Source organism: Acartia tonsa, chromosome 9 (assembly GCF_053477335.1).
Source record: "Acartia tonsa isolate MP-2025a chromosome 9, ASM5347733v1, whole genome shotgun sequence".
Taxonomy (NCBI): Eukaryota; Metazoa; Arthropoda; class Copepoda; order Calanoida; family Acartiidae; genus Acartia; species Acartia tonsa.
Genome location: NC_137268.1, coordinates 7415076 through 7442461, shown reverse-complemented (window position 1 = coordinate 7442461; position 27386 = coordinate 7415076). Strand labels below are relative to the sequence as shown.

Here is a 27386-nt window from a genome sequence, read left to right as displayed (position 1 = left end):
AAGGATGTTGTCATCCTTGTTTTTTACTTTTTATTTTTAAATAAAAAAATGGGTTTTTGAATTCAACTCCCCCCCCCCCCCTAATCAAGTTCCTCTAGAGGCCTCTAAGGGCGTAGTCGCTGGTCCTTATAATAGGATATACTTTGTACATAATAACAGAATGTCTGTTTGTTTGAACCAAAGAATCTCGCTAACCACGGAACCGATATGGTTCTCCTTAACAGGATAGCTTCTCATAGGTTTTTGGAAGTTTTATAACTATTTTGGGGAAGAGTATCACCATCCACCCTCCCAAGAGAAATTGACTATAGAAAAAAAACTACCTCCTCCCCCAAAAAATGAATTTTAATTGCGATTTTAAGTTAATTTTTTTCCAGATGTCTATAAATAACTTTTGAGCTTCGCTACTTATGTATGTTGTCATCCATGTTTTTTTTTTTTTATTGAATTCAACTCTCCCCTCCTCAAGTGCCCCTAGAGGCCTTTAGGAGCGTAGACGCTAGTTCTTTTGAATAGAGTAATAGGATATCTTGTGTCTGTCAGTTCGCTATGGTTCTCCTTTACAGGTAGCTGCTAGTAGACTTAAATGTATTGATAATAGGTAACTAGGAAATTATTTAACTTATTTTTATTAGGAATGTACGTTTTTTGTACGTTTTTTTACTTTTTTTATGTACGTAACGTATTTTTTTTGTGTACGTTATGTACGTTTTTTATTTTCAAAATTGGCTGGCCAGTCTGAACCTATATTGACGACAATTGTTCTCATGTCATAATATCCACTTGTATTCTATATCCATTGCAAAATTTATTTTGTGATGAGCGAAAATATTCATAATACATTGTTAGAATGTAAGTTTATATACATACAGAATTTATCAGTCCTTAACGTATAGCTTTCACTATTATTTAAGGCATGTTAGAACCGTACTATCGGTTTCAAACTTTACATAATGTTCCTATAACAGATATGAACAATTAAGAAGCGTAGCAACTCTAATAATTATGTGCGTACATCTCATACGATCGAATATTATAATGCATTTTATTATTTTACAGCAGGTTTTCTTAGAATTATAAAATAATTTCGATTTGCTGAGCTTCGCCATTATGAATGTCTTCATTTGTCTTAACCTCTTTTCGAGGAAGCTTTGTGTTTATCAAGTTCGAAATTAAATTCCTTATCATTAACCAAAAACAAAGCGCAAATGTCGTCTTTTAGGGCTTTCCTTTCATAATAGACGCGGCATGGAATGTTTATATGCGCCCACGTTTTTCACTTTTGAATGAGATATGAGAGTGTGAAGATTTCGGAGAACAAAATTGGGCCTATCATTGGTCTCATAGTGTGTGAACGACCCTAGTATATCAGGGATTTGAAACCAAAAGAGCTTCAGGTAGAATTTGTTAATTTGATAAGGAAGAATGGTGTATAGGACGATTATATGTAGTTTTAAAAAGGCTTTAGCCAGCTAAGCATGAAACTTAATTATGATTAATATATGTTTTAGTAATTTTTATGTGCCTTATTGTTGCATTTAACAATGATTTATTAAACCAAATAATTTTCCTTTAAAGCCAAAGTTTCCAAAGATTTTTTACCGTAGAGAAAAATGATTTTTAAAAAGCAAATAAGATTACGTGGTTATAAATAACTGGAATTATGAACTAATTGATATTGTAATTTCAGGTCTTTGAAATAATTTCATCAATAAATCTATATTCAAACCTGCTGTTGAAACTTGATGGTTCCTGGTATTGGGGGTTTGTATGTTCGCCAACTGATCTCGTGAACTTCCCGCTAATTCGGAAGTCAAGCTCAACCAAAGTGTCATGGTTGAGACAATTTCAAAGTATCTGATGAATAGGCGTTAGCATTCATCAAGAGATCAATAGCATCTAGTGAATTATTGATGCAATAAACTGTGACAATTTTTCTGTGAAATAAGTACCTAGTGAATCAATATGCCACTAACCAAAAAGCAGAAAATTGAGCGAGCTATCGCTATTGGCAGTGAAAGGCTAGAAGTTTTTGATGAACAGTTAAAAGTGTTTTATGACAATCTAAAAGCCTGCCAAAGTTTTAGTTCATGTGAAAATGTGACTGTAAAATCAATTCGTGACATTTTTAGTGAGGTCAAGGACCAATCTGACCTAATAAAAAGTCTAAAACCTGCCGTGGAGACTAGTGAGCTGCGCGAGTTCAAGCGTGATTTGGATGAAGCTAGTGAGCAGAAAACTGTTGCAGATAAAGTTTATGCGTCGTTGGAGCAGTGTACAAAAATTCTGTACTGGCTTGACAATGATTCAGATGACGCGAGGTCAAGCACTGTCGCCAGGAACCTTGACGTCATTGAGAAGGTGAAGATGGACATGGGAGTGCTTAAAATTTCCGTGGAGTTGCGCCAAGAAGTACGTGATATGTACCGAAGGCTTAGAGAGATGGAACGTCGTTCATCTAACCTGGATGAGAGTGGGACACCTGCCATGCTCTCCAGAAGTATGTCTGCCGTGGATATTCGGAGTTCCAACCCGCAGTATGGGCGCTGGGACAACAGTTTGTTGCCGTCGTTCGACGGTACTGACACGGATTACCCAAACTTTAAACAGGTCTTTAAAGATCTATGTTCTGGTTATGGATTTGCTGACCAGAGGTTAAGTCTGATGTTGTGTATGGAGAAGGTGATAACCAACCCGGAACTACGCAAGCAAGTGTCAGCGATTAGAGATCATAATGAACAATGGGCGTTTCTTGATCAGATGTTTTTATCAAACACTCGCCGGTTCATGAGGATTTTAACTAAGTTGAACAAGATGAAACCTGTGGATAAACCTGTGGACGTGGTTAGCGCAATTGCTACCTTCAAGAGCATGATGCAGGAGGTAGAAGCCATCGTTGGTTCTGCAGCTAAGGATTACAACCACCTAACTCTCATTCATATTTTTAAAGACAAGTGCCCTGAAAATTTGAGAGACAAAATTATGATGGAGCTAGGTAGCATGAACCAACCTAACATCCCGAAGATTGTTGAACTGCTGGAGAGGACCAGGGGTGCCATGTTGGCCGGTGATATGTCCTATGACAGTGGCGCCGGCAAGAGAAATCGTGACAGAGCTGCCGCCGCGCAAGTATCTGGCCGCAGCGACAATAAGAATGGAAAGGCTGGGAAGGACAAGGCTTCCAAGTGGAACAGTGCATGTCCTGTGGAGAGCTGCAAGGAGAAGCACCCGATTTTCCGTTGCCTCACGTTTAAGAAGATGGATGTGGTTGACCGAAAGAAAGTTGTCCAGCAGAAGAAATTATGTGAACTCTGTTTGTGCGACGGCCATACTGCTGACAAGTGTAATAAATCTGATAAGCTTGGTGTTTGTGGTACCAATAATTGCGACAGATACCATTCCAGGTTACTCCATGAGGCTAGTGCTGGTGTGAATACAGTCTACAAGTCAAGTTCTGCACCCAGCCCCTGTACCTTCTTACTTCAGTTAGTTCCTGTTGTAGCACCTGGCGGCGGCACCTGCCACGCCACGGTAATGTTTGACTCCGGGGCAAATTTGCCACTTGTGTCTGAGAAGTTATCCAACAAGTTGAAGCTGAAATCTACTGGCAGATATACAACTATTTCTGTAGCTGATGGCAGTGAGTCTTCCTGCCGCAACGTTGTGTTTTATCTGAAGGATAGGGACGGCAATCTGAGGGAGTTTGAGGCAGCTGTCATGCCTACCCTCGGCGGGGCCAACGAGATGCGCTCGGTCCACCCCGAAACTGCCGCCGAGATATTTAAAATGCCGCCAGAAAGGTTTACATATATTAGTGGAGGCTTAGATATCATCATTGGAAATACACATCCTGACGTGTTTCCTTCAACCTACCAGAAAGTGGGCCAGTCTATGTTGTGGCGAACCATTTTTGGTAGTGGTTTTATCTGTACGAGTGCTGATGGTGGAGCTGGAGATCAAAAGTCGGCTTATAAGGCTGTCAGTGTCAGTGGAGGCACTTTGCCAGACTTTCTGACGTCTGAATCGTTTGGCGTACAGCCGCAGGCACTTTGTCCAGGATGTACTGCTTGTCAAGAGTGCAAGGCTATGGCCGACGGCACTACCTGGGACCAGCGTGAGAGGCAGAGGATAATTGAGGCAGGTTTAACACTAGACTTGCAGTCCAACAAGTGGACAGGTCAATATGCTTATATTGAAGATCCTCACACTTTACCTTACAATGAGAGTTTAGCCCGCAAAATTGCTGAAAAGGATCGTGCCAGGATGGTCAAGGAAGGTACCTATGGAATGTATGTGGAGGTATTCAACGACGCCATAAGAAGAGGCGTTTTTCAAAAAGCCACGCCTGAAGAATTGCAGTATGAAGGACCTAAGTCTTGTTCATCAATAGTGGTTGCCTTCAAGGAGGATTCAAGTTCCACACCCATGCGTTTGTGTGCAAATAGTTCTCTGACGTTCAAGGGTACCAGTTTTAATAACATAATGCTGGGAGGCCCGCCGCCAATGCAGAAGATATTTTATCATTTGATGCTTTTCCGCGGTTACAAGATTGGTATAACCGCGGATATCTCCAAGTTTTATAACTCCATCCTGGCCACAGAGTTCGACAGCCAGATGAAGAGAGTTTTATTTTCCCCGACGCCAGATGGTCCACTTGAAATTTACCTGACCAAAGTTGTAAATTTCGGCGAGTTAGCTGCGGGAAATTTGGCAGTTACAGCCCTGAAGTTGACGTCCCGCCTATTCGGCGGAAAGAGTGAAGCAGAGGTCAAGGAGATGTATGGAGAGGGACAAATAAACGGTAGTGAAATTGTTGCCAAACCTGAATTATGGAAGGAGCCACAAATACCTACCTACCATGATGAGGAATTCAAGTTACCTCAGATTCCAGTTGCAGTCAAGCTTGAGAAGCACAGCTTCATAGATGACGTTATTTCGGGAGCAGGATCGAAGCCAGAAGCCAAGGAGATGATGAAAGAGGCCGACAGGATTATCGGCAAAGGTAGTTTTTCCTTCAAACAAGTCATTTATTCTGGAGATGATTGCCAGCCTACCAAGGTTCTCGGGCTGATATGGAAGCCAGCCACCGATGTGTTGTCCATCGCCACAAGAGTCAACCAAGATGGTAAAGTCAAGGGAAGGAAGGTGAAAGAGGATGCTGATTTGTACAACCTCCAGGACGCCTTGGACGAGAATCTGACAAAGAAGATGGTCCACAGGTTCGCCGCCCAAACCTTCGACCCGATCGGGCTTTGCAGCCCTATTCTGTTGAGAATTAAACTTGTCCTGCGGAAAACATGTTTGCTGAATTTGGGCTGGCAAGATTTCATTCCAAAAAGTCTACGGGATGAACTTGTTCAGTCGCTGGAGGACAGAGCTGAGGTCGCTAAATTGGAGTTTGACCGTTGTGTGGTTCCGGATGAACCAACTGGCCTTCCATCCTTGATGATGTTTTCGGATGGGTCATCAGAGGCTTATGCATCTAATGCATATTTGAGGTGGCCAACTAGACAAGGATTTGAAACGTTTCTGCTAGCCACTAAGTCAAGAGTTGCGCCGGTCAAGTGTGAGTCAATCCCACGCCTTGAGTTGATGGGATGCCAAATGTCCACAAGGTTGGCAAAGTCCGTCAGAGATGCCCTGCCCTTTGATGTTATCAGAGTGATGTATTTTACTGATTCATCGTGTGTTTTATCACAAATAGTTTCCAACAGTGCTATGTTGAACACATTTAATTCTCATCGTATTGGAGAAATTCAATCTGCGACCAACAAGGATGACTGGAGGTGGGTCCCGGGGACGCAAAACGTTGCAGATTTGGGCACCAGAAGCACCTGCAAGGTATCAGATTTGGGACCAGGTTCCAGGTACAGATTGGGCCCAGAATGGTTGCGCCAGGATGAAAGTGCGTGGCCGGTGAAAACTGCCGAAGAAGTCAAGCAGGTTTTGCCCCCAGAGGAGTTGAATACCAAAATGGTTAAGTTATGTTCAATGAAAGTTGCCGGAGAAGCCGCTGAAGATGTCTTTAGGTTCAAGCACAGGAGATCATTTGGACAGGCCAAGCGTATTATGGCAGTTGTCCTGCACGTTGCGAACACCTGGTTGAAGAAGCTAAAGAGCAGACAAGAAGGTAAGACTACAGCCGCTGGTAGTCATGTAGCAGCCGCAGATTCTGTGTACAAGCCGTCTTTGTACAATTTTATGGCGGCGGCGGAACTTTTCATTGTGTCACGAAGCCAAGAGGATGAGTGGATAAATGACGCTAAAGGCAATTATGCGTCATTAAATCCATTAGTGCATGAAGTATCATTGACCTGGCCTGTCGTTGGTCCCGGAGGAAATTATGTGACCAGGGTGATGAGGATTCTTAAGATGGTTGGTCGTGGCCAGCCAGTCATTGACGCCATTACTGGTGGCCGTAAAATGATATTTGAAGACATGCCAGGTTTAATAATTTTGGAGCCTGGTAATTGGTTAGCTGCTGTTTTTATGAGAGAAGCGCATGTTGAGCTTCACTCTGGTGTCCGTGGAACTTTAGCTGAGAGCCGCCGTTGGTGCTGGATTGTGAAGGCAAGGAGGTTGGCCATCATGGAAGTGAAGAAATGTTGGCCCTGCAGTGTTGAGAGGGCTAAGGAATGTCGTGCTACCATGAAGGAGGTGTTACCTGACAAGTTGGTCCCGAGCAGGCCTTTTGAAGCTGTGCAAGTCGACCTGATGGGTCCGCTGGTTACGAGGAGAGCTGCCGCCAAAACGAGGAGTCAGACAGCAACGAAGAAGGTGTGGGTGTTCGTGGTGGTCTGCAGATTCTCAGGGGCGTTGTGGTTAGATGCCTTGGAAAAGTATGATACCAGCAGTGTCCTGTTGTCCCTGCGCAAGTTGGAAGCTGTTCATTGTCTGCCGAAGATCATAGTAAGCGACATGGGCACACAATTATCCGGTGCTCGCAAGGTTTTAGAGCAGAAGTTGGGCAGCCAGGTAGAGTTTTCTTGGTCTCAGATCCCGGCCCGAGCCCACCATTATATTGGGCAGGCTGAGAAAATGGTGGGATTAACCAAGAGATTGCTGTCCAAGAAGTTGGTGAATAGTTCTGTTAATTTCAACGAGCTCCTGGTGCTGTTGGCGGAGGTCAGCAAAATTATGAATAGCAGACCACTGACGATTGAAGCTGCGAACGACGTGGAGAATTGGCGGCTGATTACCCCTGGCCAGCTGCTGGGAAATGTTGACCGCCAGCCGTTGTGCAATGTGGCGATGAAACCGGAGGACCAAATTTCCTCCAGGTTGAAGTTGTTGGAAGATTTATCTGCCCAGTTTTGGACTGCCTACCGCCAGGAGATCCTACCGAAGATATTACGGATGTCCAAGTGGAAGGATGAGATGGCGGAGCCACTAGCTGACGGAGATATAGTTCTGGTTACGAGTACCAATCCACTGATGAGATGTTTGAGGATGGGCCGAGTGACGAGAATTGAGGATGGAAGTAAGACTGCAAGAGTCTTGTTCAGACTGACAGATAAATCTCCCCTAGAAGAACATGCTGTATCAGTCAGGCAGTTGTTAAAAATTATGATTAATAATTGATTCTTATTTTATGGAAATTGAGATTTTTTTAGTAAAAAAGCCACATTTTTCATATGCCTATTTTTATGCCTAAAATAAGAATCAAATGAAATGCGATTAAATATTCTTCTATTTCATATGCTCAAATTTAATTTTATTGAGTTTAATTTCTTTTCAAAAGTACAATTCATTTTAAAACTTACCTGAAAAGTTTAACCAAAAGGAATAAATGTGTCGAGGTTGCGTGATTCGATATTTATTCTAAGAAAAAAATCAAGTATTTTTTTTTATCAGATTTTTTTAAAATTATATATGAATTTCAATCAAGTAAAACATTTTTATTCAGATCAAGGAATGATTGAAAATTCATATTTAAAGTCTCATTTTTTTTACAAAGAAAAATTGGTATTTTTTTTCATAATTTCAATGAAAATTCTAACGAGGATATTATTATTTTGCTATTCTTTAAGTATTAAAAAGTTTTATTTGTTGATTAAGATATTACAGTTCTTATTCATTAGGTTTGAAAAACTTTCTGCCCAAGGATTTTGAAAAATTTTTTCTTACTACTCTTTTTGATGCTTAACAAATTTAGTTTTAAGTACCTATAAATCTTAATTTTCTTGTCTAAGATTTATTTCGTTTTATTTTTACCATTATTGTTTACATTTACATTTCAACCTGATTTCGTAGGTACTTATTGATTTATTAATAATGATTTATTACCTATTGATTATGAAATGATTATTATTTAGTATAGTTGTTATATTACAACATCATGATTAATAGGATTATCTATTTTAGGATTTGTGTATGTGATCTTGTGATTGTCATGTGCACGGAATGTTGTATGGTACAAACCAATCCCCATCCTTCTATCCTAAAATGTGAGGTATTATGAGTCCTAGTGAGGAGTGTAATATTGTGTATGCATTTCACGGGGTTTCATTTAGTTAGGAGCAAAATTGTCACGTTTTCGGGATGTGGCCATTCTCATGTGATTATGGTGAGTTGAGTTTAGTGAGAAATGTTGCTAGTGCTCAGCGCAAAAAAACCTTGAATCTCGTTAAGGAAGTTAATTTGACTTTCAAACGGGGGGTGTGTCTTAACCTCTTTTCGAGGAAGCTTTGTGTTTATCAAGTTCGAAATTAAATTCCTTATCATTAACCAAAAACAAAGCGCAAATGTCGTCTTTTAGGGCTTTCCTTTCATAATAGACGCGGCATGGAATGTTTATATGCGCCCACGTTTTTCACTTTTGAATGAGATATGAGAGTGTGAAGATTTCGGAGAACAAAATTGGGCCTATCATTGGTCTCATAGTGTGTGAACGACCCTAGTATATCAGGGATTTGAAACCAAAAGAGCTTCAGGTAGAATTTGTTAATTTGATAAGGAAGAATGGTGTATAGGACGATTATATGTAGTTTTAAAAAGGCTTTAGCCAGCTAAGCATGAAACTTAATTATGATTAATATATGTTTTAGTAATTTTTATGTGCCTTATTGTTGCATTTAACAATGATTTATTAAACCAAATAATTTTCCTTTAAAGCCAAAGTTTCCAAAGATTTTTTACCGTAGAGAAAAATGATTTTTAAAAAGCAAATAAGATTACGTGGTTATAAATAACTGGAATTATGAACTAATTGATATTGTAATTTCAGGTCTTTGAAATAATTTCATCAATAAATCTATATTCAAACCTGCTGTTGAAACTTGATGGTTCCTGGTATTGGGGGTTTGTATGTTCGCCAACTGATCTCGTGAACTTCCCGCTAATTCGGAAGTCAAGCTCAACCAAAGTGTCATGGTTGAGACATCATTCTTGTTTTACCGGGTATTATTTACTAAGTATGTTTGCAATAACTTTTGTTTAATGAAATCTTCCAATTTTTAACATGTACAAAACGGCCTGCTTAATTGCTTCAAGATCCATGTCAGATCTATATAGGAAATAAATGTCTATAAACGAGCTCAAGTTTTCCAAGGAATATATGTATTAGGGTGGGTCGATTTTGGATATTTTTTTTCTGAGGCCAAAGCGGGGATCTGCACTCAATTTATATAGATACAATACACCTCTGGATGATTTAAAATTTATCCTAAGTCTTAAAACCGCTGACGACCAGACATTCAATTGTATAGCTATTTGTAAATGGGAGTCAAAAATTTATTAAATCAGAACTATGGCTTCATGGTGCTCCCTGATAATGCCTTGAGGAGCTGAGTCAGGAACTTTTGTCCGTTTAAAAAAATCTCGTTCCTAGCCTGAGAAAATCTAAAAAAACCTCTACAAATTGGACAATTCTCAATAAACCTTAAATTTTTTTGGTTTTTTAGTGATTTCTAAGGCTAGGAACGAGATATTTTGAAACGGACAAAAGTTCCTGATTCAGCTCCTCAAGGCCTTTCCTGGGAGCACCATGAAGCCATAGTTCTGATTCAAAAAAAAATTTGAATGTCGTCTTTGCATACTAATAAGTAATGAATTATATTTTTAAGTGGTCGTGTTCTAAAACTCAATTTTTTAAAATTCTTTTTCAGTCAGAAATGTTTTTAAGGTTAATTTTATCTGTTGCATATTCCCGCTTTGTCTAATTCCGATATGAACCCACCCTAATATGTATATAACTCATAGTGCTCCAATAATCCATAATAAACTCTCATTGGCTAGAACGATAAGACCCATTATTTTACTTTATTAAAAATAAATTCATTATTTTCATTTCATGTTGCTATTCACCTTATATTGATGTATTTAATTTCTAATCATAAAAAAGAAAATTTAAATTTATAATATAATAAATTTAAGAAAACTCTGTTTTAAAAGAATTCGATTGTGGCGACACTTTGTATGTTCAAATATTAAACTAAAATTGTAATCATCATCATTAACCCTTTGGTGATGGTAATGTAAAGAAAAAAATATAATTTTAAAAATCTTTTTAAAATATATCATTTAAATTATTGAATATTTACTTTCTTTTAGATAGTAATGCCGGGTGAGGAAAATAGATTTATTGAGAAATAGATATGCATAAAGAAAACTAGCCAATAGGGAGATAATTATATCGAGCCAACTCTAGTAATATAATATTGCATAATTTCATGTTTAAATGATCATTGGACCATAAATATACGGTTGTCAAAATTGGAAAATCGATCCAGGGTTGCAAAATTTGAAAGATATAGAATAATGGTAATTATATAGACTACTAACAGCTACGCCCCTAGAGGCCTCTAATTTTACTTTTGGTTTTAATAAGAAAAAGATTTTTTTGGTGGGAATTTATTTTTTCATAGGGGCGAATTCCTTTGGTAGGGTTGTGGTACCCTCCATCAAAGTAATAATAACCCTTTTTAAAATCGAAGCTATTTCTATAATTAGGGTAGGTCCTTCCGTACGTAACGGAAAGCTCTTTTAGTTAATTTAGGCATGTTAGAATTGTCCTATCGATTTCAAACTTTGCATGATGATTCCTATAGGAGTTAGGTACGAGTTAGAAAGCGCCGCAACTCTATAATCGTTACAAGAAAGTCGGTACGTCCATTTTAAACATGTTGCTTTTTAAATTTTTTAACATCAAATTTTTATGTGATAAAATTATCCGATTGGTCTGATTTTTGGAATACTGATTCCTAGGATAACAAAATACATTGTTATAAGTGAAGCATCTTGATAATCAAGCCTTAAAAATGTAAGTATGTCCTTAAAGAATATCTTGTATTTAAGCAGTTTTCAGAAGATTACTTAAAATTTAGTTTTGTTTGACTTTTATACATTTAAATTCTGACTATTCAGTTCTGACACTATACAAGTGTTAATGTTCGTTTGTTCTACCGTTTCAGAGCTTGTCATCCTTGTTTTTCTATTGTCTACACAAGCCGCCCAATTTGAGTTTTAAACAAGGACAACAACATCCACGAAAGCGAAGCTCTAAAATCTAGGATTTGATTATAGAGATAGTTCGTCTATAATTTTATACTTTTTTGTCCTGGAATTCAATTTTTATGCCAAAAATCAGATAAATAGGATAATTGAACTTTACAAAAAGTTAGTAATCTATATATCTTAAATGGACGTACGGACTTTCTGGGAAGTATTATAGAGTTGCTACAACGGTTATAAGACTCATTATTTAAAGTTTTGAAATTGATTAGACAATTATAACTTGTATAAATTAATGCTACGGACGTTGTTAAGGGTATTCATTGCTCACCCTCTCTAAATGTATCACAATAACTAATTGGTGTACGATAGTATACCTACAGAAAAACTGACTTATTGAGAAGCCTCTCGTCACGTCGCAAGTCGCAACGAGCTCTGGTCGTAATGTTACGTCTCTCAGAGATTATACTAACTATTTAGACAAGAAAAAAAAAACCCTAAAGATCTTTAAATAAAACTAGGACTATTTATGATTAAAAACTTATATATTTTCGATTTTTATGTTACATTTTTATTATAAAATGCTTTTAATTGGTAAACTTTATAATTTTTTTAACTTAAACTTTTTATTTTGAGGTTAAAAATTCTTTTTATATAATAATTTTGAGACTCCTAGTGCAAAAATTTAGAACTATATATATAATATTTTACATGTTTATAAATGAAATTTGATATTTGTGTTGTTTAGAATTAACATTTGCTTACAGTTGAGGCATAGGGCTGTTAATGACACTAGTCTCCAATGGTTAATAATAACGTTTTCTTATTTGTTAGTTTAACAACTTTTGGGAGGTTTGCTGTATTTTTAATGGTTGATTCTTTAAGTTGAGTGTCCAAACGTCTATACCACTTATTGTCATCTACAGAAGGGGAATTTTGTGTATTATCATTGGAGATGCACATAAATTTATTTGCCATTGTCTTATCCCTTATATCCCTGTGGGCAATGTGTGTGTGTGTGTATGATAAGCATATCAAGTGTTAAATACTTATACGCAAAGAAATATTTCCCTTCGCGCATTTTTACGCAAATTAAAAGTGAAAAAAACAATAATAAACGCATTGGCGCAAAAAAAAATTGTGGAATCTTAATTTTTTTACATACTCTATATTACAATGTTTGTTATTAATACTTTACAGCATTAAATTATAAATAGCTAATTTGTTTTTTTGCAATTCAATTATAATTAAAACTATAAACTAGTAAATATTTTAAATAGTCTTTATAATAATTTGATATTATATAAAGCGGTAAGTTATACCGTATAAGATCTCTTGAACTACAGGAACAACACTACTATGTTTTGGAAGTATTATACTTTTTTTATTTTTTTGTTGGGGGGGGGGGCGGTGTTTCTTAAGGCAGAAAGGAAGCAGCCCCCCCCCCCCTCCCACTAAATATATAAAAAAAAAAACGTCTCTTGACCTAAAAAAACCTTCACTGTAAAGGAAAATCATATCGGTCAAGCGGTTAGCGAGACAGGAAGACATCCTATTATTTATATATGAAGATGAATTTGTTCTAATGTGAGGACACCATAGCAGCGCTTCTTACGACCACTCCAATGGATATATTATTACTTGGATATTGCGCCAGATTTTCATGTACTCTAATATAGTGATACTCCTAGCTGGCTAAAGTAACGATACCTCCATCCACCCTCTTTACCCCATCCCCACCACCGTACTTGATAAACGAACTAACCAATTAAAGTGGTCCATGATGACAAACTAAATTGACGACAAATTTTCCCCTGTCAATATATCCGCGTATATTATATCTATTACTCCACTCCACTGTTCTGCCACCCTCAAGGAGAAATGTATCTCTCAGTTTTTCGCGGTTATTCAAGAAGAATTAGCACACGCTGACATCACATATACTTCTTATGGCATATGTTAATTTAATTAATTATTATAAGTGATAATACATTTATTTAATGTTCGTTTGAAAAAAGTTACCAAGCCTTAAAAATGATAGAATTAAATTGTCAGGGATCTATTAATGACAATGGCCGATAAATTGTTGTACATCTCCAATTATAATATACAAAATTACCCCTTCTGTATGATTACAATTTATAATGGTTAAACGGTTGGACACTCAACTTAAAGAACCAACCAATCAAAATTTAACAAAAGTCCCCAAAGTTATTATGTTAACGAATAGGAAAACGTTAATATAAAACATTGGGAACTAGTGCAAATAAACAGCAAAATGTCCCCTCGCTCCCCGAAAAATTTGACTTTTTTTGCAATAAAATTGCAAATTGATGCAAATTGTTTATATTTTTAAATTACAATTGATACATGTTTTAAAACAATCAAATAGTTATATCATGCCAAAAAATGATAAACTTCCTGTTTGTTTTTATGACCTATAAAAAAAGTTTTTTTAAATGAAAAAGCTGCCCTGAAAAGTGTAACTAATTCCATCAGCTATTTTCAAGACAAACAGACATTTTGATACTTTGATTTTTAATGCGACAAAGATTTTTTTGCAAAATAATTGTTTAATATGTTGTACAAAGTATTCCAAACCGCAAATATCATAAAATCTTTAAACTTTGACATATGGTAATTTGTTAGAATTAGTTTATTATTATTTTGGTTATAATAAATATAGATCAATGTATATGTGTTGGGGGGAGGGGGGGGTGTTTAAACAACCCACTGAAAATTGAAATTTAAATTAATATTTGACATCCATATTAGCATAGCTACTCTATAAATGATAGGGATGATACCACAACATAATTTAGTTTATATATTGAAAAGAAAACAAGGATGACAACATCAATAAAAGCGAAGCTTGACAAAAAAAAGAGACGTTCAGACCAATAAAATTTAATAAAAATCAATAGAATAACTCATCATACCAAGTTTGAAATCTTTAAGGCAATTCTAATTAGTCTAGATGAACAACAAGAGGTATCCGTTACGGTCAGACTGCCCCGAAATGTAGAAAACTTCGCTATTTAATTTGACCGGCTCCTCTCCTGAATAGCATCAATTTATAGACAGCTTTCCGCGGGTAGCAACATTAAAAATCATATGATTAATTCCAGTTTTGTTAGCCCCTAGGGGCCATAGGCCCGGACTAATCAAACTTCTATTATTCGTGCGTAGTCAATTGTGTGTAGTGCGATACAGTACATGATATTTCAATATGGCTGAGATTCAGTTCTAATCCAGCGGATATTAATCGGTTTCGTAGCCATACTGGAAATAACCTTATTTTATTGCAAATTCATAAACTACACTAGATGATAAAATTTTATGAAAAAAACTTTCAGATAAAAATGAGAATCAAAATTATATAGTTAAATAATTCTTAGTGTTAAATAAAGTTATTTGAAAAATGTATATTATTATTTTGTTTTTGTTAGCGTTCTTTGGAAAAGTTAGGTCTACTAAGACAGGTAGAATAAAATAATAACCTCTATAATACAAAGCAGAACGATGTCTCCCAGTCTGTCCGTCTGAAGCTTAAGATCTTAGTAACCGATAAACCGATTGAGCACTACTCTTCATTAAATATACCTACTGGTCCTGTGGTGGGTTTGAGCTACTTTCTTGGGGGGTGGGATACCACCACCATCAAAAAAAATTCCCCAGGACTTCTAGATAAAGATCTTGCCATTAAAGGGTTGATTGTCTGTAATTCACAACTGAAAGACCGCATAAAAATTAATCCCTATTTTTTTTGAACAAAGAAATCTAAATAAATTTCTTTGCAAAAAAAGTTAGAATTTATATTTTGCAATATAAAATAGTTGCATATTGTTTGTGAATATTCTCGCATATGACGCGAGAAAAATTAGCGACGATTTCCCAAGTTTTGAATAGTGGACTACCAAAAGACCCTCCTGTTTTTTTTATTTTAAAAAACGTATTAGGTTAGGTGACGTAAAATTTAGGTTAACCCCAAAACGCTAGTTTTCCGTCGGGATAGAGCCCCTACAAGATTATAGAGCTCCCCTCAGGCTTTGACTTTTTAGTTTTTATTTAAAGGAAAAATTATTAGTTTTAACCCTCTTTCATATGAATTAGTTTTAAAAGTACAAAGGGGTTCATCATTTAATACTCACAACTAGCTAAAATAATGATACCTCTCATCAACCCCCTTTACCACATCCCCTCCACTTCTACTGGATTAAAGAACTGACTAATAAATGAGGTCCATATAAGCAACCTAGATTAAAGACAAGTTTTCCCTGTCAATATATCCACGTATTCTAAATCCATTGTACCCGGAGACTGAAAGACATTCTATCACTTTAATATTTTAGTGTGTGAAGGGGATGCCTGTATGTTTACAGAAATATGTCAGGTAAATTTATTGGCTCAATACCAGCTGAGTATCCACAAATTCCCCAATAGTAGCTGAGTATCCACACATTAACAAAAAAGCTAACCAAAATAATTGTTTAAAAACTTTTTTCCCCCAATGGTAGTTGAATATCCACACATTTTCCCAATGGTAGCTGAGTATCCAAAAATGACCCCAATAGAAGCTGAATATCCACGTGGATACTCAGCTGGTATTGAGCCAATTTATTTTCTTGGAGCTGTTCTACAATTAGGTATGTCCGTCTTTTTTTCAAATTGATAAAATGAAATTGTCTTTTTAACTGACAAATAGAAAGTGTGAGTTTTTTTCCTGGTTGGCGACCTTTTTCGTCTGCTTGCAAATTGCTTTCTCCTTGTAGCGATTTGGCTGTGGTAATATTTTTCCGACGTTATTAGTTGATTTAAAAAAAAAACATATTGAAAGTCGGCACAGGGTCCTTGGGGGTAGGGACATACAGTTATTTAACCCCTTCATTGTTTTACTCTAATAGTATTTAGGATACTGAGGAAGGTGGGAGATATTAATCTACAGACAGATGAACATCCTCTTACTTTTATATAATGGTAATTGTATATTTAGGATACTGAAGGAAGGCTGGGTGTATGCAGGGACAATGCAGAGTGTACGGGACATGCTCACACTAAATCAGGGAAGCAGCTTATAGTCCCTTTAAAAAATTGACGTCATACAATACAAATGGCCTATGATAGTCAAGTATATATTTTACTTAAATTAAAATGTATACTGGCCTGTAATTGGTAATTTGTATTATATGACGTTATTTTTTTATAGGCACTTTAAGCTGCTTTAAAATCAGGATTTTGCAAATTTAATTTCAATATCTGCTGCTTAGGTAAGGAATAGTTATAGACAGCTTTCCGCGGTTCTAATCCAGCAGATAGTATTCGGTTCCGAAGCCATACTAGAAAAAGTTTTAATGAATTAAATTTTTTTCACGGCAAAGAGAAAAAAGCAATTTGTAATAGCAGAGAACGGACAACGTAAGGTGTAGAATAGATGCTAATTTGTAAAGGAAAACATATTTAAAATTTTACATAACTATCTTCATTAATAGCTGAGAAAATTGCATATTTCCCAATGGTACTACAATCTTGATATCTTAGTACATGATATTTTGCACATTATATTCATTTTCAATGGATATAATGTATCTTGGATGTTACCTTAGATTTTCATGTTCTTTAATAAAGTGAAACCCCCTTTACCCCAACCCCTTCCCTCCAACTGGATGATCGAACTGACCGATAAATGAGTTCCTTATTAGCGAACTAAATTGACGGCAAATTTCCCCCTTCAAATATATCCATGTGTATCCTATATCCAATAATGTGCAAAAAGAAATTTTGCACATGAAATCCCTTTTATCCCATGTTTTAGCTTTAAGGCTAGAAATCAAGTCATGTCATTTTGGACACAAAAAATCTCCTTTGTTGTTGTTTTTCACATGTTCATAAAGAAAAGGATAAGAATTTTAAGACAGGAAAATATATTCAAGTAAATAACCAAATCTTTAGGAGCAAAGCTACTGTGAAAGCGACTGCCTGTATGTCCTTTTGGACTTCTATATATTTTATTTTCTGTATGTATCTGTAGAAATAGATGTAATGCAATCTGTCTTTCTGTTATTGTGGATGTGTTTTTAAGACACGTTTTCATAGATAAATGGATCTATTTTACGGAAAAAAGCTTTCCAAATCAGAAAGTCAGTATAAAGCTTTCCCAAAAGGCAGAACCTATAATATTTTTCTTCATTTTTCCGTTGCGTTCACACAACATGCCGTTTGAGCACTGAAAGCCCCTCCCATTATTTTTATAATAAATCGAAAATTAAGGGGGAGGGTTAACTATGCCTAATCCCTGCAAGGGGCCCTAAACCTGCAGGATCCACACCTAGCTATGGTGCTCAACCCCGCGGGGCTACCTAGTATACAATATACCCTAACTTAACCTAACCTAAAGTAATTAATTATGAAGCAAACGAAAAACTTCCCCTCCCCTTCATTTTCAATAAATTTCAAAATAAGGATGAGTGGGAGTTGCTCAAGAAGAAACACATTTTTTCCTCTGTCATTTAATATAGCTAAATTTCATAATTTTATATTGCTGTGTTTTTATGAATTACTTTGTCCTTGTAATGAATTATTTCCATTGCAGTGCTTTTTATAAAAAGTTTTTTTTTTCTTTTCTTTGCAACATTTTTCTATATCATTGTCCTTTTTCAAAGTCAATTTTTAAAAGCGAATTTGCAAGCGAATCTTTTCTTAAAACTGTCCGTCCGTAACTGTAAATTAGCGTTGCTTGCAAAAATATGCTATTAACATAGAGATGGAGGGGACTTAAATTATACTGACCCACTCAGTGTATAAGTACGTTATTATTTGCTTGCAAATTATAATATAATTATCCTTTTTCAATGTCAAGGTTTTGAATAAATTAGCACGTTTAGGCCTCAATGAAATCATCAATATAACTTTAAAATTCATCTGGATGTCTAAACCTGTTCCTAAACAGACAATCATTTCGGATTTTTTCTTATTGGCACAATCGGGTTTAAATTTGATGCTTTTTCGCGACTTAGGCGCGGCTGCCGACCTCTAGATTTAATAAACGAAGATTTTATATATATTATTAGTCTGACTGTCCGTCCTTAGCGATCATTAGATTAACAATGTCCACAAATATGTTATTAGCAAGATAATCAAAGCTTATCACTTGTTTATTTCCAAACGTTTTATACACTAAATTTTGGGTACCCCTGTCCCCTACCCCCAAAAATTCAATAGACTGAACAGTTTATTCACATAGCATCCTGTTTTAAGAAAAATTTTGCTCAAATTTTATTCCAATATATCAAGAGTGATATTACTATATAATTGTTAATTTTCGTTTGTATGATTGTCTGATATGTTGAACTTCATTTTAATGGACGTTGTATTTAGAGGAGCACAAGTGTGGAGGTTCTACATCCGCTATTGTCTCGTATTTCCAGGTAAGCCGGTTATCCGACAGACATCCTGTTACTTTTATATAAGGATATATTTGAAATAACAAAAAACATTTTTGTGTATTAATTGTAATATAACAGATCTATAGTATAGATTATATACAGACAACTACCTCCCTTCTTTTTTCAAAGACCTCTTTCGTCTGCTTCTAAATTATTTTCTCATACTTGGCTGTGTTAATATAAGCGATACCATTGGTTGATTTGCAATGACCCAATAGAAAGGTTGCACAAGACGGTTGCGATGGGGAGATACAGTTATTTAATCCTTTCTCCTTCTAGTGATTTACTCTAACATTGTAATATTATAGAATTATGAATATCCACATCCTGTAGAGACTGGTACACTCTGTAGTCATATTTTAAAGGTATATTTTTTCATTTCCAGTATAACAATTGATATCTGCTGGATTTAGAACCACATCTCAGTTATAAAGAAAAATCATTTATAGCATCGTATTACAAATAAATTTCTACAATAATAGAATAAAATCATAAAATTTATACAAGTTTTGGTTGATCTTGGACAAAGTAGCTTTGGACAAAGTAGCTTCAGACAAAGTAGCTTCGGACAAAGTAGCTTCAGGACAAAGTAGCTTCAGGACAAAGTAGCTTCAGGACAATGTAGCTTCCGGACAAAGTAGCTTCCTAAGGAAAGTAGCCTCCACTGTTAATAAAGGTCATGGCCGCAGCGCTAGGCTCCTGGCCTGCCTGTATATTCTTGGAATTAGAGTTCGGAAAATACTTATTTGATATGACTACCTGTTTATATCAAAATTTGCATTTTTTGCGATTTTTGATCGGATTTAAAAGAGTAAGTTTATCTATAATACCAAGTAGTATGATGTCTGTCTGTCTTCTGTCTGTCTGTCCGTCCGTCTGTCTGTCTGTCTGAAGCTAAAGATCTCAGTAACCACTGAACTAAACATTAGACTCTACTCTTCAGGGAATATATCTACTGGTCCTGTGATGGTTTTAAGCTATTTTCTTAGGGGGTGGAACACCCACAACCCCCAAAAAATGAAAAATAACACCCCCCCAAATTTTTTTCTTTTCTTTTAAACCTAAAATAAAAAAACGGGGGTCGCTACCCCCCCCCCAAAAAAAAAAAAAATTTCCCCACCACAAATTTTTTTTTTGATTTTTCTATTTAAATTTGAATAACGCAAAAATAGGTTGATAAATTCTCTTAGGGCAAAGCCCCAAAAGGCTAGGGCGAAGCCGCTAGTGCATAAAATAGCAGTAAATAAAGTAATCCTTTTTGATGAAAACTAATTATATGTTTATCTATTCAACAGATCCAAGAAGAAATCTGCCATGTTCAGTTAAATTTTATCAAATTTTCGATGGGACCATCTCAAACTAGAGGTAAAACAAGAACAAATCTGTTTAAGTAGGGCAGCAATTACGTACGAAAAATATAATGATAAATAAATTAGTTGTTATTTTTTTGGTACTTTCCCTTAGAGTGCCTAACTGATCTCTTCTTCCCTTCTTATTTTTAAAATATTTTTTTTAGAAGGAATGCGGGTTAGACGTGTTACTCAAAATACACTGTTTTGAATTTCATTCTTAAAAGTTACTTTAGGGGCCTAGAAATACATGTACAAGAGAAACCAAATGTAATAAATTTAAACTTTGTAATATATTTAGGAGAATGTTTGAATGATTTCTTGACAATTATTGGAGGATCTGAGGGTGTTAGATCACCCCTGTTGTGTGGAAATTTAGACAAACATTCAGGTATGACCTTCAGATTCAGTTGGTTATACTCAAAAAACGCCTATCTCAGAATTCAAGATATCAAAATATAGTCTTTTCATACTATTGAATACTAGATATGAAACAGTGCTTTATTTTTAAACGTAGTTGGCATTTTATGGGAAAGGCGTTTTTTGAGATAGGCGTTTTTTGAGAAGGGCGTTTATTAAGATAGACGTTTTTTGAGATAGGCGTTTTTTGAGATGACCCATTCAGTTGAGTGCACATGCACTGCACAGGGTTTTGCCGACAAAATTTAATCTTTTTTAATATCAATGCATATAAAATACCTGAATATTTTAACAGGGGAAAACTTGTTGTTAATTAAGCTTGCTAATAAGGAACTCATTTATTTGTTAGTTCGTTCATCCAGTAGGAGGGGAGGGGAGGGGATAAAGTGGGTGGATGGGATGTATCGTTGTTTTAGCCAGCTGTGAGTATCACTTGGAGAACATGAAAATATGGTGTAAAATCCAAGTAATAATATATTACTATCTATTTTAATATGATATTTTATTTAGTGACAATACCTGTCTTGGCTGGAGAAAATCTGATTCTTGGAGCTGGTGTCCAAACCTTAGGTTAATATCTTTTTTTATAGATAAAATATGATACATCAACAAGAACTAAACTCGGTCCATAATTCCGAAACGGATGGCTATTATTGTTATTTTGGGCATTTCGGAATTGTCCTTTTGATTTCAAACTTTGCATAAAGATTTCTGTAACAGCAAGGTGCAGTTTAGAAAGCGTAAAAACTCTATTATAAGTCCGTGGGCCTAATGAAAACATTTCGATCTTGTAACTTATTCGACCACAACTTTTTGGAATAATAATCTTAATACGATTAGGCATTATGTCAGTAGTAAAGCAAAACTTCTAGAATTACTGAACGTGTTTTAGAAAAGTGTTTTCCTTTGTATTTAGTTGAGCTTCGCTTTTTATGAGTGTTGCAATTCATGTTAAACATTTTTTTGGTAAATCACCTTTATATAGATATTAGCTTTATTTTACCAGTGCTTGGCTGTAGAAGCTGGGTGGTTTGAGCCATTCCAACTTTTAAAAAGTCAAAGCCACTCTAAGCAAGTCTGCACAGATTTTAAATTGTAGCCGAAGGAAACTAGACCCTTTAATTCATACTTGGTTTTTAAGGTGGTATTTGGAATATAGAGATTATTCAAGTTAGATGCAACCAAACTTCCCCTTGGGAGGGTATGTACATTTTAATAATCCTGTGTAATTTTATCAAAATAGTTGTATCTAGTGCAATTCACGGAAAAATGTTCCTGGTAAAGATTATCTTTAAAAATTGTTTTTAAGGCTGCTAGCTGCCAAAGCATGGTTATTATTATGGGGGAGTTATTATTTTCTAGGGGCGATTTCACTTGAGAGGATGGTGGTACCGTTCCTCAAAATCGTAACAAACCTTCCCAGAACCTATGAGAACCTACCCTGTAAAGGAGAACTATATCGGTTCAGTGGTTAACGAGATCCTTTGGTACAGACATACAGACAAAGATCCTTTTACTTTATCATAAGGATATGGTTGAAATTAATCATTCAGTTTTCTATGACTGACCATTAAACATCTGCTTTGTCCGTCAGTTTGTCCATTATTTCTATTGCTTTGCTTTTTATGGATGTTTCCATCCTTGTTTTTTTAAAAATTTGTAGGAGCAAATAGTCAGTGTTTCAAATCTTTAAAGAGACCAAAACGAGAAGCATTTATAAGGTAAACTTTTATCATGGAAGGTCTTGTCTGTCCGTCCGTCAGTCCGTAACGCTATGGAGGAAATGTGGTTTTCTCGGCAGATATTAAGGTAGAAAGCTAAAATTTCAAGTGAAGATTCCTATGATATAAACGCATCTAACCTTAACATTGGTTTGTTTTTCTGTCTGTCGGTCATTCAAAAGAGATAAACCTTACATTTTAAAGGTTTCGTGATTGTATATTCTTTTTTAATATTATGAGAACTGAATATCTGCTCTATAACTCACTTTGTCCGTTTCTCCATTCCATGATTTTTTGTGCTTCGCTCTTTATAGATATTGTCATCCTTGTTTTTAATATTATTACACTAAATTTTATATAATTTTGTTTGCATTTACAATGAAATATGTAATAATTATACAATTCACAATTCAAAAGTAATGGATTTAACACCAGTATTCTAATTAAGGGAAACTTGTAGCTGGCTAAAATAACGATCCCCCTAACTACCCCCTTTACCCTATTCCCTCCCCTCCTACTGTAGGAACAAACTGGCCAATAAATGGCAGTGGAAATTACAACATTAATTGATCACAATTTTCACCCTGTCATAATATCCACATATATTAAATATCCATTTCAGAAGTGCAGAAAAATTAGCATCTGGTTTAATTACTGTCCAAGATACACCTTATGCTCAAGAGGTAAAAGAATAGTTACTTGTCGCATGCTATACATGATTTTTTAGAATGGATAAAAACCGGTTCTTAAGGGATAAGACAATGGACGATTAATTAATATACATTTCCAATGATGTTATAAAAAAATTACCCCATCAGTAGCACTAGTCGCCAGAAGGAAAAAGCAGTTTTTTGAAAGGGGCTATCTGAGATTATTACAGATTCTGATATATACATATATAGACAAATGAAAAATGCAAAAAACGAAATCAAAAGCGTTCCTTCTTGGGAGAAAATCCGGGAAAAAGATTTTAGCTATTTTTAACCTAAAATTCACATTGGCAATCCTGCAAAAAATATACAGACATTTTAAACATGTCATTACTCTGCACCAAGAAGTGGTAAAAAAATGCTACGCATACCATTGGAAAGCTTATAACCTCTATTTTTCATATTGGTATATTACGTTTTTGTACTATTATTATTTTTTGAGCTATCCTCTGAAGTATACACAAATTAAAAAAATCTTGAATTTTAAGTTTGATATGATACTTGTTACACAAACCTCAAATCTTATTGCTTAGCACCTAGAGTTATATAATTATTTTATATAGATACTAGCGGCTTCCTCGCTAGGGGCTTTGGCCTATGAGGTAATTTTTAAAAAATAATTTATGGGCAGCACCAGGAATTTTTTTTTTTTTTGGGGGGGGAATTTTCATTTTTCGGGGGTTGGAGGTGTCCCACCCCCCCCCCTCCCCCCAAGAAAATAGCTTAAAACCACCACAGGACCAATAGGTATATACCCTCGGTTCCGATTGGTTCAGTGGTTACCAAGATCTTAAGGGACAGACAGACGGACAGACATCAAGCTACTTTGTATTATAGATATTTGTATATTTTAGGTACTTTGGGTATTTTTAATTTTAGCTTAATTAAAAATTGTCTTAGAAATGTGCATAGGTTGTAGTTTGGGGGGGGGGTTTACACTTATAGGCAATGCAATTCAGTATAAAATTTTGCCTTGGATGTTTTTGGGTTTGTTGTCATTAACCTGATTCTTTTTGTAAAATTTCTTATCCTTATACTAAAGTAACAGGATGTCTATGTGTCTGTGTATCTGTGTGTCTGTACCGAAGGATCTCGCTAACCGCTGAACCGATCGGGTTCTCCTTAACAGGGTAGCTTCTCATAGGTCCCGGGAAGGTTTATAACTAATTTTTTGGGGGGTGGGACAACTCCAACCCCCCCAAAAAATGAAAAATCCCCCCCCCCCAACAAAATTTTTATTTTTTTTATTTTTTTTAACTAAAATTGAAAATTAAGGGGGGGGGCACCCCCCCCCAAAAAAAATTTTTTTTTTTTACTTTTTCTTTAAAAATTTAAAATAAGAAATTGGGTTATTAAATTTGACTCTCTCTTCCTCAAGTGTCCCTAGAGGCCTCTAGGGGCGTAGCCGTTAGTATGATATAAACTGCCAACAAATCTTTGAAAATTGAATTTGGCACTTTCCTTCTAGAGGCTAGTGGGGTAAAACAACTTCAAAAACACTAAAATCTAAAGTCTGAGCTTAGTTTTAGAGATATTAAGCTGATTTTTTAATGTAAACTTTTTTACATAATTAAGCTAAGTAGTCACTGAAGATTTCATTTGGTACTTTCCTCCTTGGAGCCTATTTTTAAGATGTCAAGAAGATTTTTTTAATTTAAGTTTTTTTTCATTTTGGCACTTTCCTTCTTGGGGCTAGTGGGGTAAAACACTCCCTAAAACATTAAAATCATAAGTCAGTACCAGATTTTGCCCTGGCTGTTTAGACTTGTTGTTATAGTTATTAAATGATTCTTTTTTAAAATTTTCCTATATAAATAGATCTACCTGTAAAACTTTAAAAATTGAATTTTGGCACTTTCCTTCTAGGGGCTTGTGGGGTAAAAAACCTCTAAAACACTAAAATTATAAGCTTTGAGATTATTTTTGAAGATATCAAACAAATTTTTTTAATATAAACATATTTTACTAATTGAATTAGTAGCTATTACAGATTTCCTTATGGCACTTTCCCTCTTGAGTCTAGTGGGGTAAAACACATCCAAATACAAAAATTATGAGTTTTGAGCTTATTTTCAAAGATATCATATTGAACTTTGATGAAAACATATTTCACATAATTGAAAAAAATGATATAGTCCTTGAAAGAAAGTGCCTAATTGAAATCTAATGATTATTTAGTTCAGTTATTTGAAAAAAGTTTTCATAACAAATATTTTTAAAAAGAAGCACAGAACTTAATGTTTTAGTAGTTTTGGGGTCAGTTTTACCCCCACTTTCCCCTCGAAGGAAAGTGCCAAAACTTAAGACTTTCTGGTATATTTAATCACTAGCGGTTAGGCCCTAGAGTACTCTAGAGGCCCTTGTGGTGAAGGTGACCCCTCTACTTTCTATTGTACTTATTAAAAGAAAAGTTTTTAAAAATGGGAAGAGTTCATTTTTTTAGGGTGATTTCCCTTGGGAGGGTGATTGTACCCTCCCCCAAAATAGTTAGAAACCTTCCCAGAACCTATGAGAAGCTACACAGTATAGAAGGACCATATCTGACCAGCGGTTACAGAGATCCTTTTCTACAGACAAAAATAGCTTACTACTTTATATAATAGGAGGAGGATATAAGAGATTTTACAAAAATAATCAGGTTGATAACAACAAGCCCAAACATCTAGAGCAAAATTTTGTACCAAATTTATAAAAATGATGTAAACTCCCCCCCCCCCCCTTGGATCTGATAACTTAATTAATCGGGGGTCTTTCACCCCACTACCACCTAGAAAGAAAGTGTTAAAATGAAATCTTTAGTTGCTACTTAGCTCAATTATGTGAAAAAGTTTACATTAAAAAATCAACTTGAAATCTCTATAAATAACAGGGATCGGCAGCCACATGTAAGCCGCGTGTAAGCCTCAGTGAAATCGTCATTTTATCACTATAAAATTCAGCTGGATGTATAAAACTGCTCTTTAGCAGACAATCCTTCTTTCTGAAATTTCTTTTTCTGCCCTCAAGCAGGTTTAAAACTGAGGCTTATGTGCGGCTGAGGCTCGCGGCTGCCGAACCCTGATAAATAAGCTCAAGCCTTAAAGGCTTAAATTTTAGTGTTTTGGGGAGTGTTTTACCCCAATAGCCCCAAGGAGGAAAGTGCCAAAATCAAATAAAAAGTGGCTACTTGGCTAAATTATGCAAAAAAGTATACTTTAATAAAGTCAGCTTGATATCTCTAAAAATAAGCCCAGAACTTAAAGTTTTAGTAGTTTTAGGTGCAGTTTTACCCCACTAACCCCTTGAAGGAAAATACCAAACATTGGGTTTAGTGGTATATTTAATCATATAAGAGATTTTACAAAAAGAATCAGTTTAATGGCTATAACAACAAGCCCAAAAACATCCATGGCAAAATTTTATACTGAATTTCATTGCCTATAAGTGTATAAATTTTCCCCCTCCCTATTTGGTTCTTACTACAAACTATACACATTTAAAAGACAATTTTTAATTAAGCAAAAATTTAAAGTACCCAATGTACCTAAAATATACAAAGATATCTATATAGAATAATTATATAACTCTAGGTGCTAAGCAATATAATTTTTAAAAGGTTTGTGTAACAAGTATTAAACTTAAAATTCAAGAAAAAAAACTGCATTTTCAAAACTTGTGCATTTTTCAGAGGATAGCCCAAAAACTTATTATAGTACAAAAACATAATATACTAATATGAAAAATAGAGGTTATAAGCTTTCCAATGGTATGCATAGCATTTTTCTACCTTTTCTATGTGCTGAGCAATGACATGTTTAAAATGTCTGTATATTTTTTGCAGGCTTGCCAATGTAAATTTTAGGTTAAAATAGCTTAACTCTTTTTCCCAGATTTTCTGCCAAGAAGGAACGCTTTTGATTTCGTTTTTTGCATTTTTCATTAGTCTATATATGTATATATCGGAATCTGTAATAATCTCAGATAGCCCCTTTCAAAAAACTGCCTTTTCCTTCCGGCGACTAGTGGTAGATGAAATATTTAAGTTTTTCTTTCATCAATATTATTCAATTCTTGATTACCAAGTTTTTTCATTGCTTTGATATGCCATATTTGTTTTTATTTTTAAAAATTTTAGGTGAATTATAAAGGCTTAGATTTGGTAATTGGAGGAAGATATCAAGATGAAAGAAATTATTATTCTCACAATAATCAAGCTACTACAAATAGGAATGGGGTTGAGATAATTAGAAGATTTTTAAAAATTAATGTTATATCTCCTATTGCCAATTCCTTTCTTTGAGCAAAGATACTCTA

General features: G+C 35.3%; 1 protein-coding gene across 1 annotated transcript; it reads left to right on the top strand.

Annotated features, from left to right (window-relative positions):
• Positions 1-14552: 14552 nt before the first annotated feature.
• Positions 14553-27372, top strand: LOC145328492 (uncharacterized). The gene is made up of 13 exons (XM_080172201.1): positions 14553-14933; positions 15804-15844; positions 16445-16515; positions 16684-16718; positions 18826-18875; positions 19202-19258; positions 20189-20258; positions 20544-20633; positions 21173-21232; positions 21804-21863; positions 22326-22383; positions 23006-23066; positions 27208-27372. Exons 1-13 carry the CDS (start codon positions 14873-14875, stop codon positions 27370-27372), a joined length of 879 nt encoding a protein of 292 aa, XP_080028327.1. The 5' UTR covers positions 14553-14872.
• Positions 27373-27386: the final 14 nt, after the last annotated feature.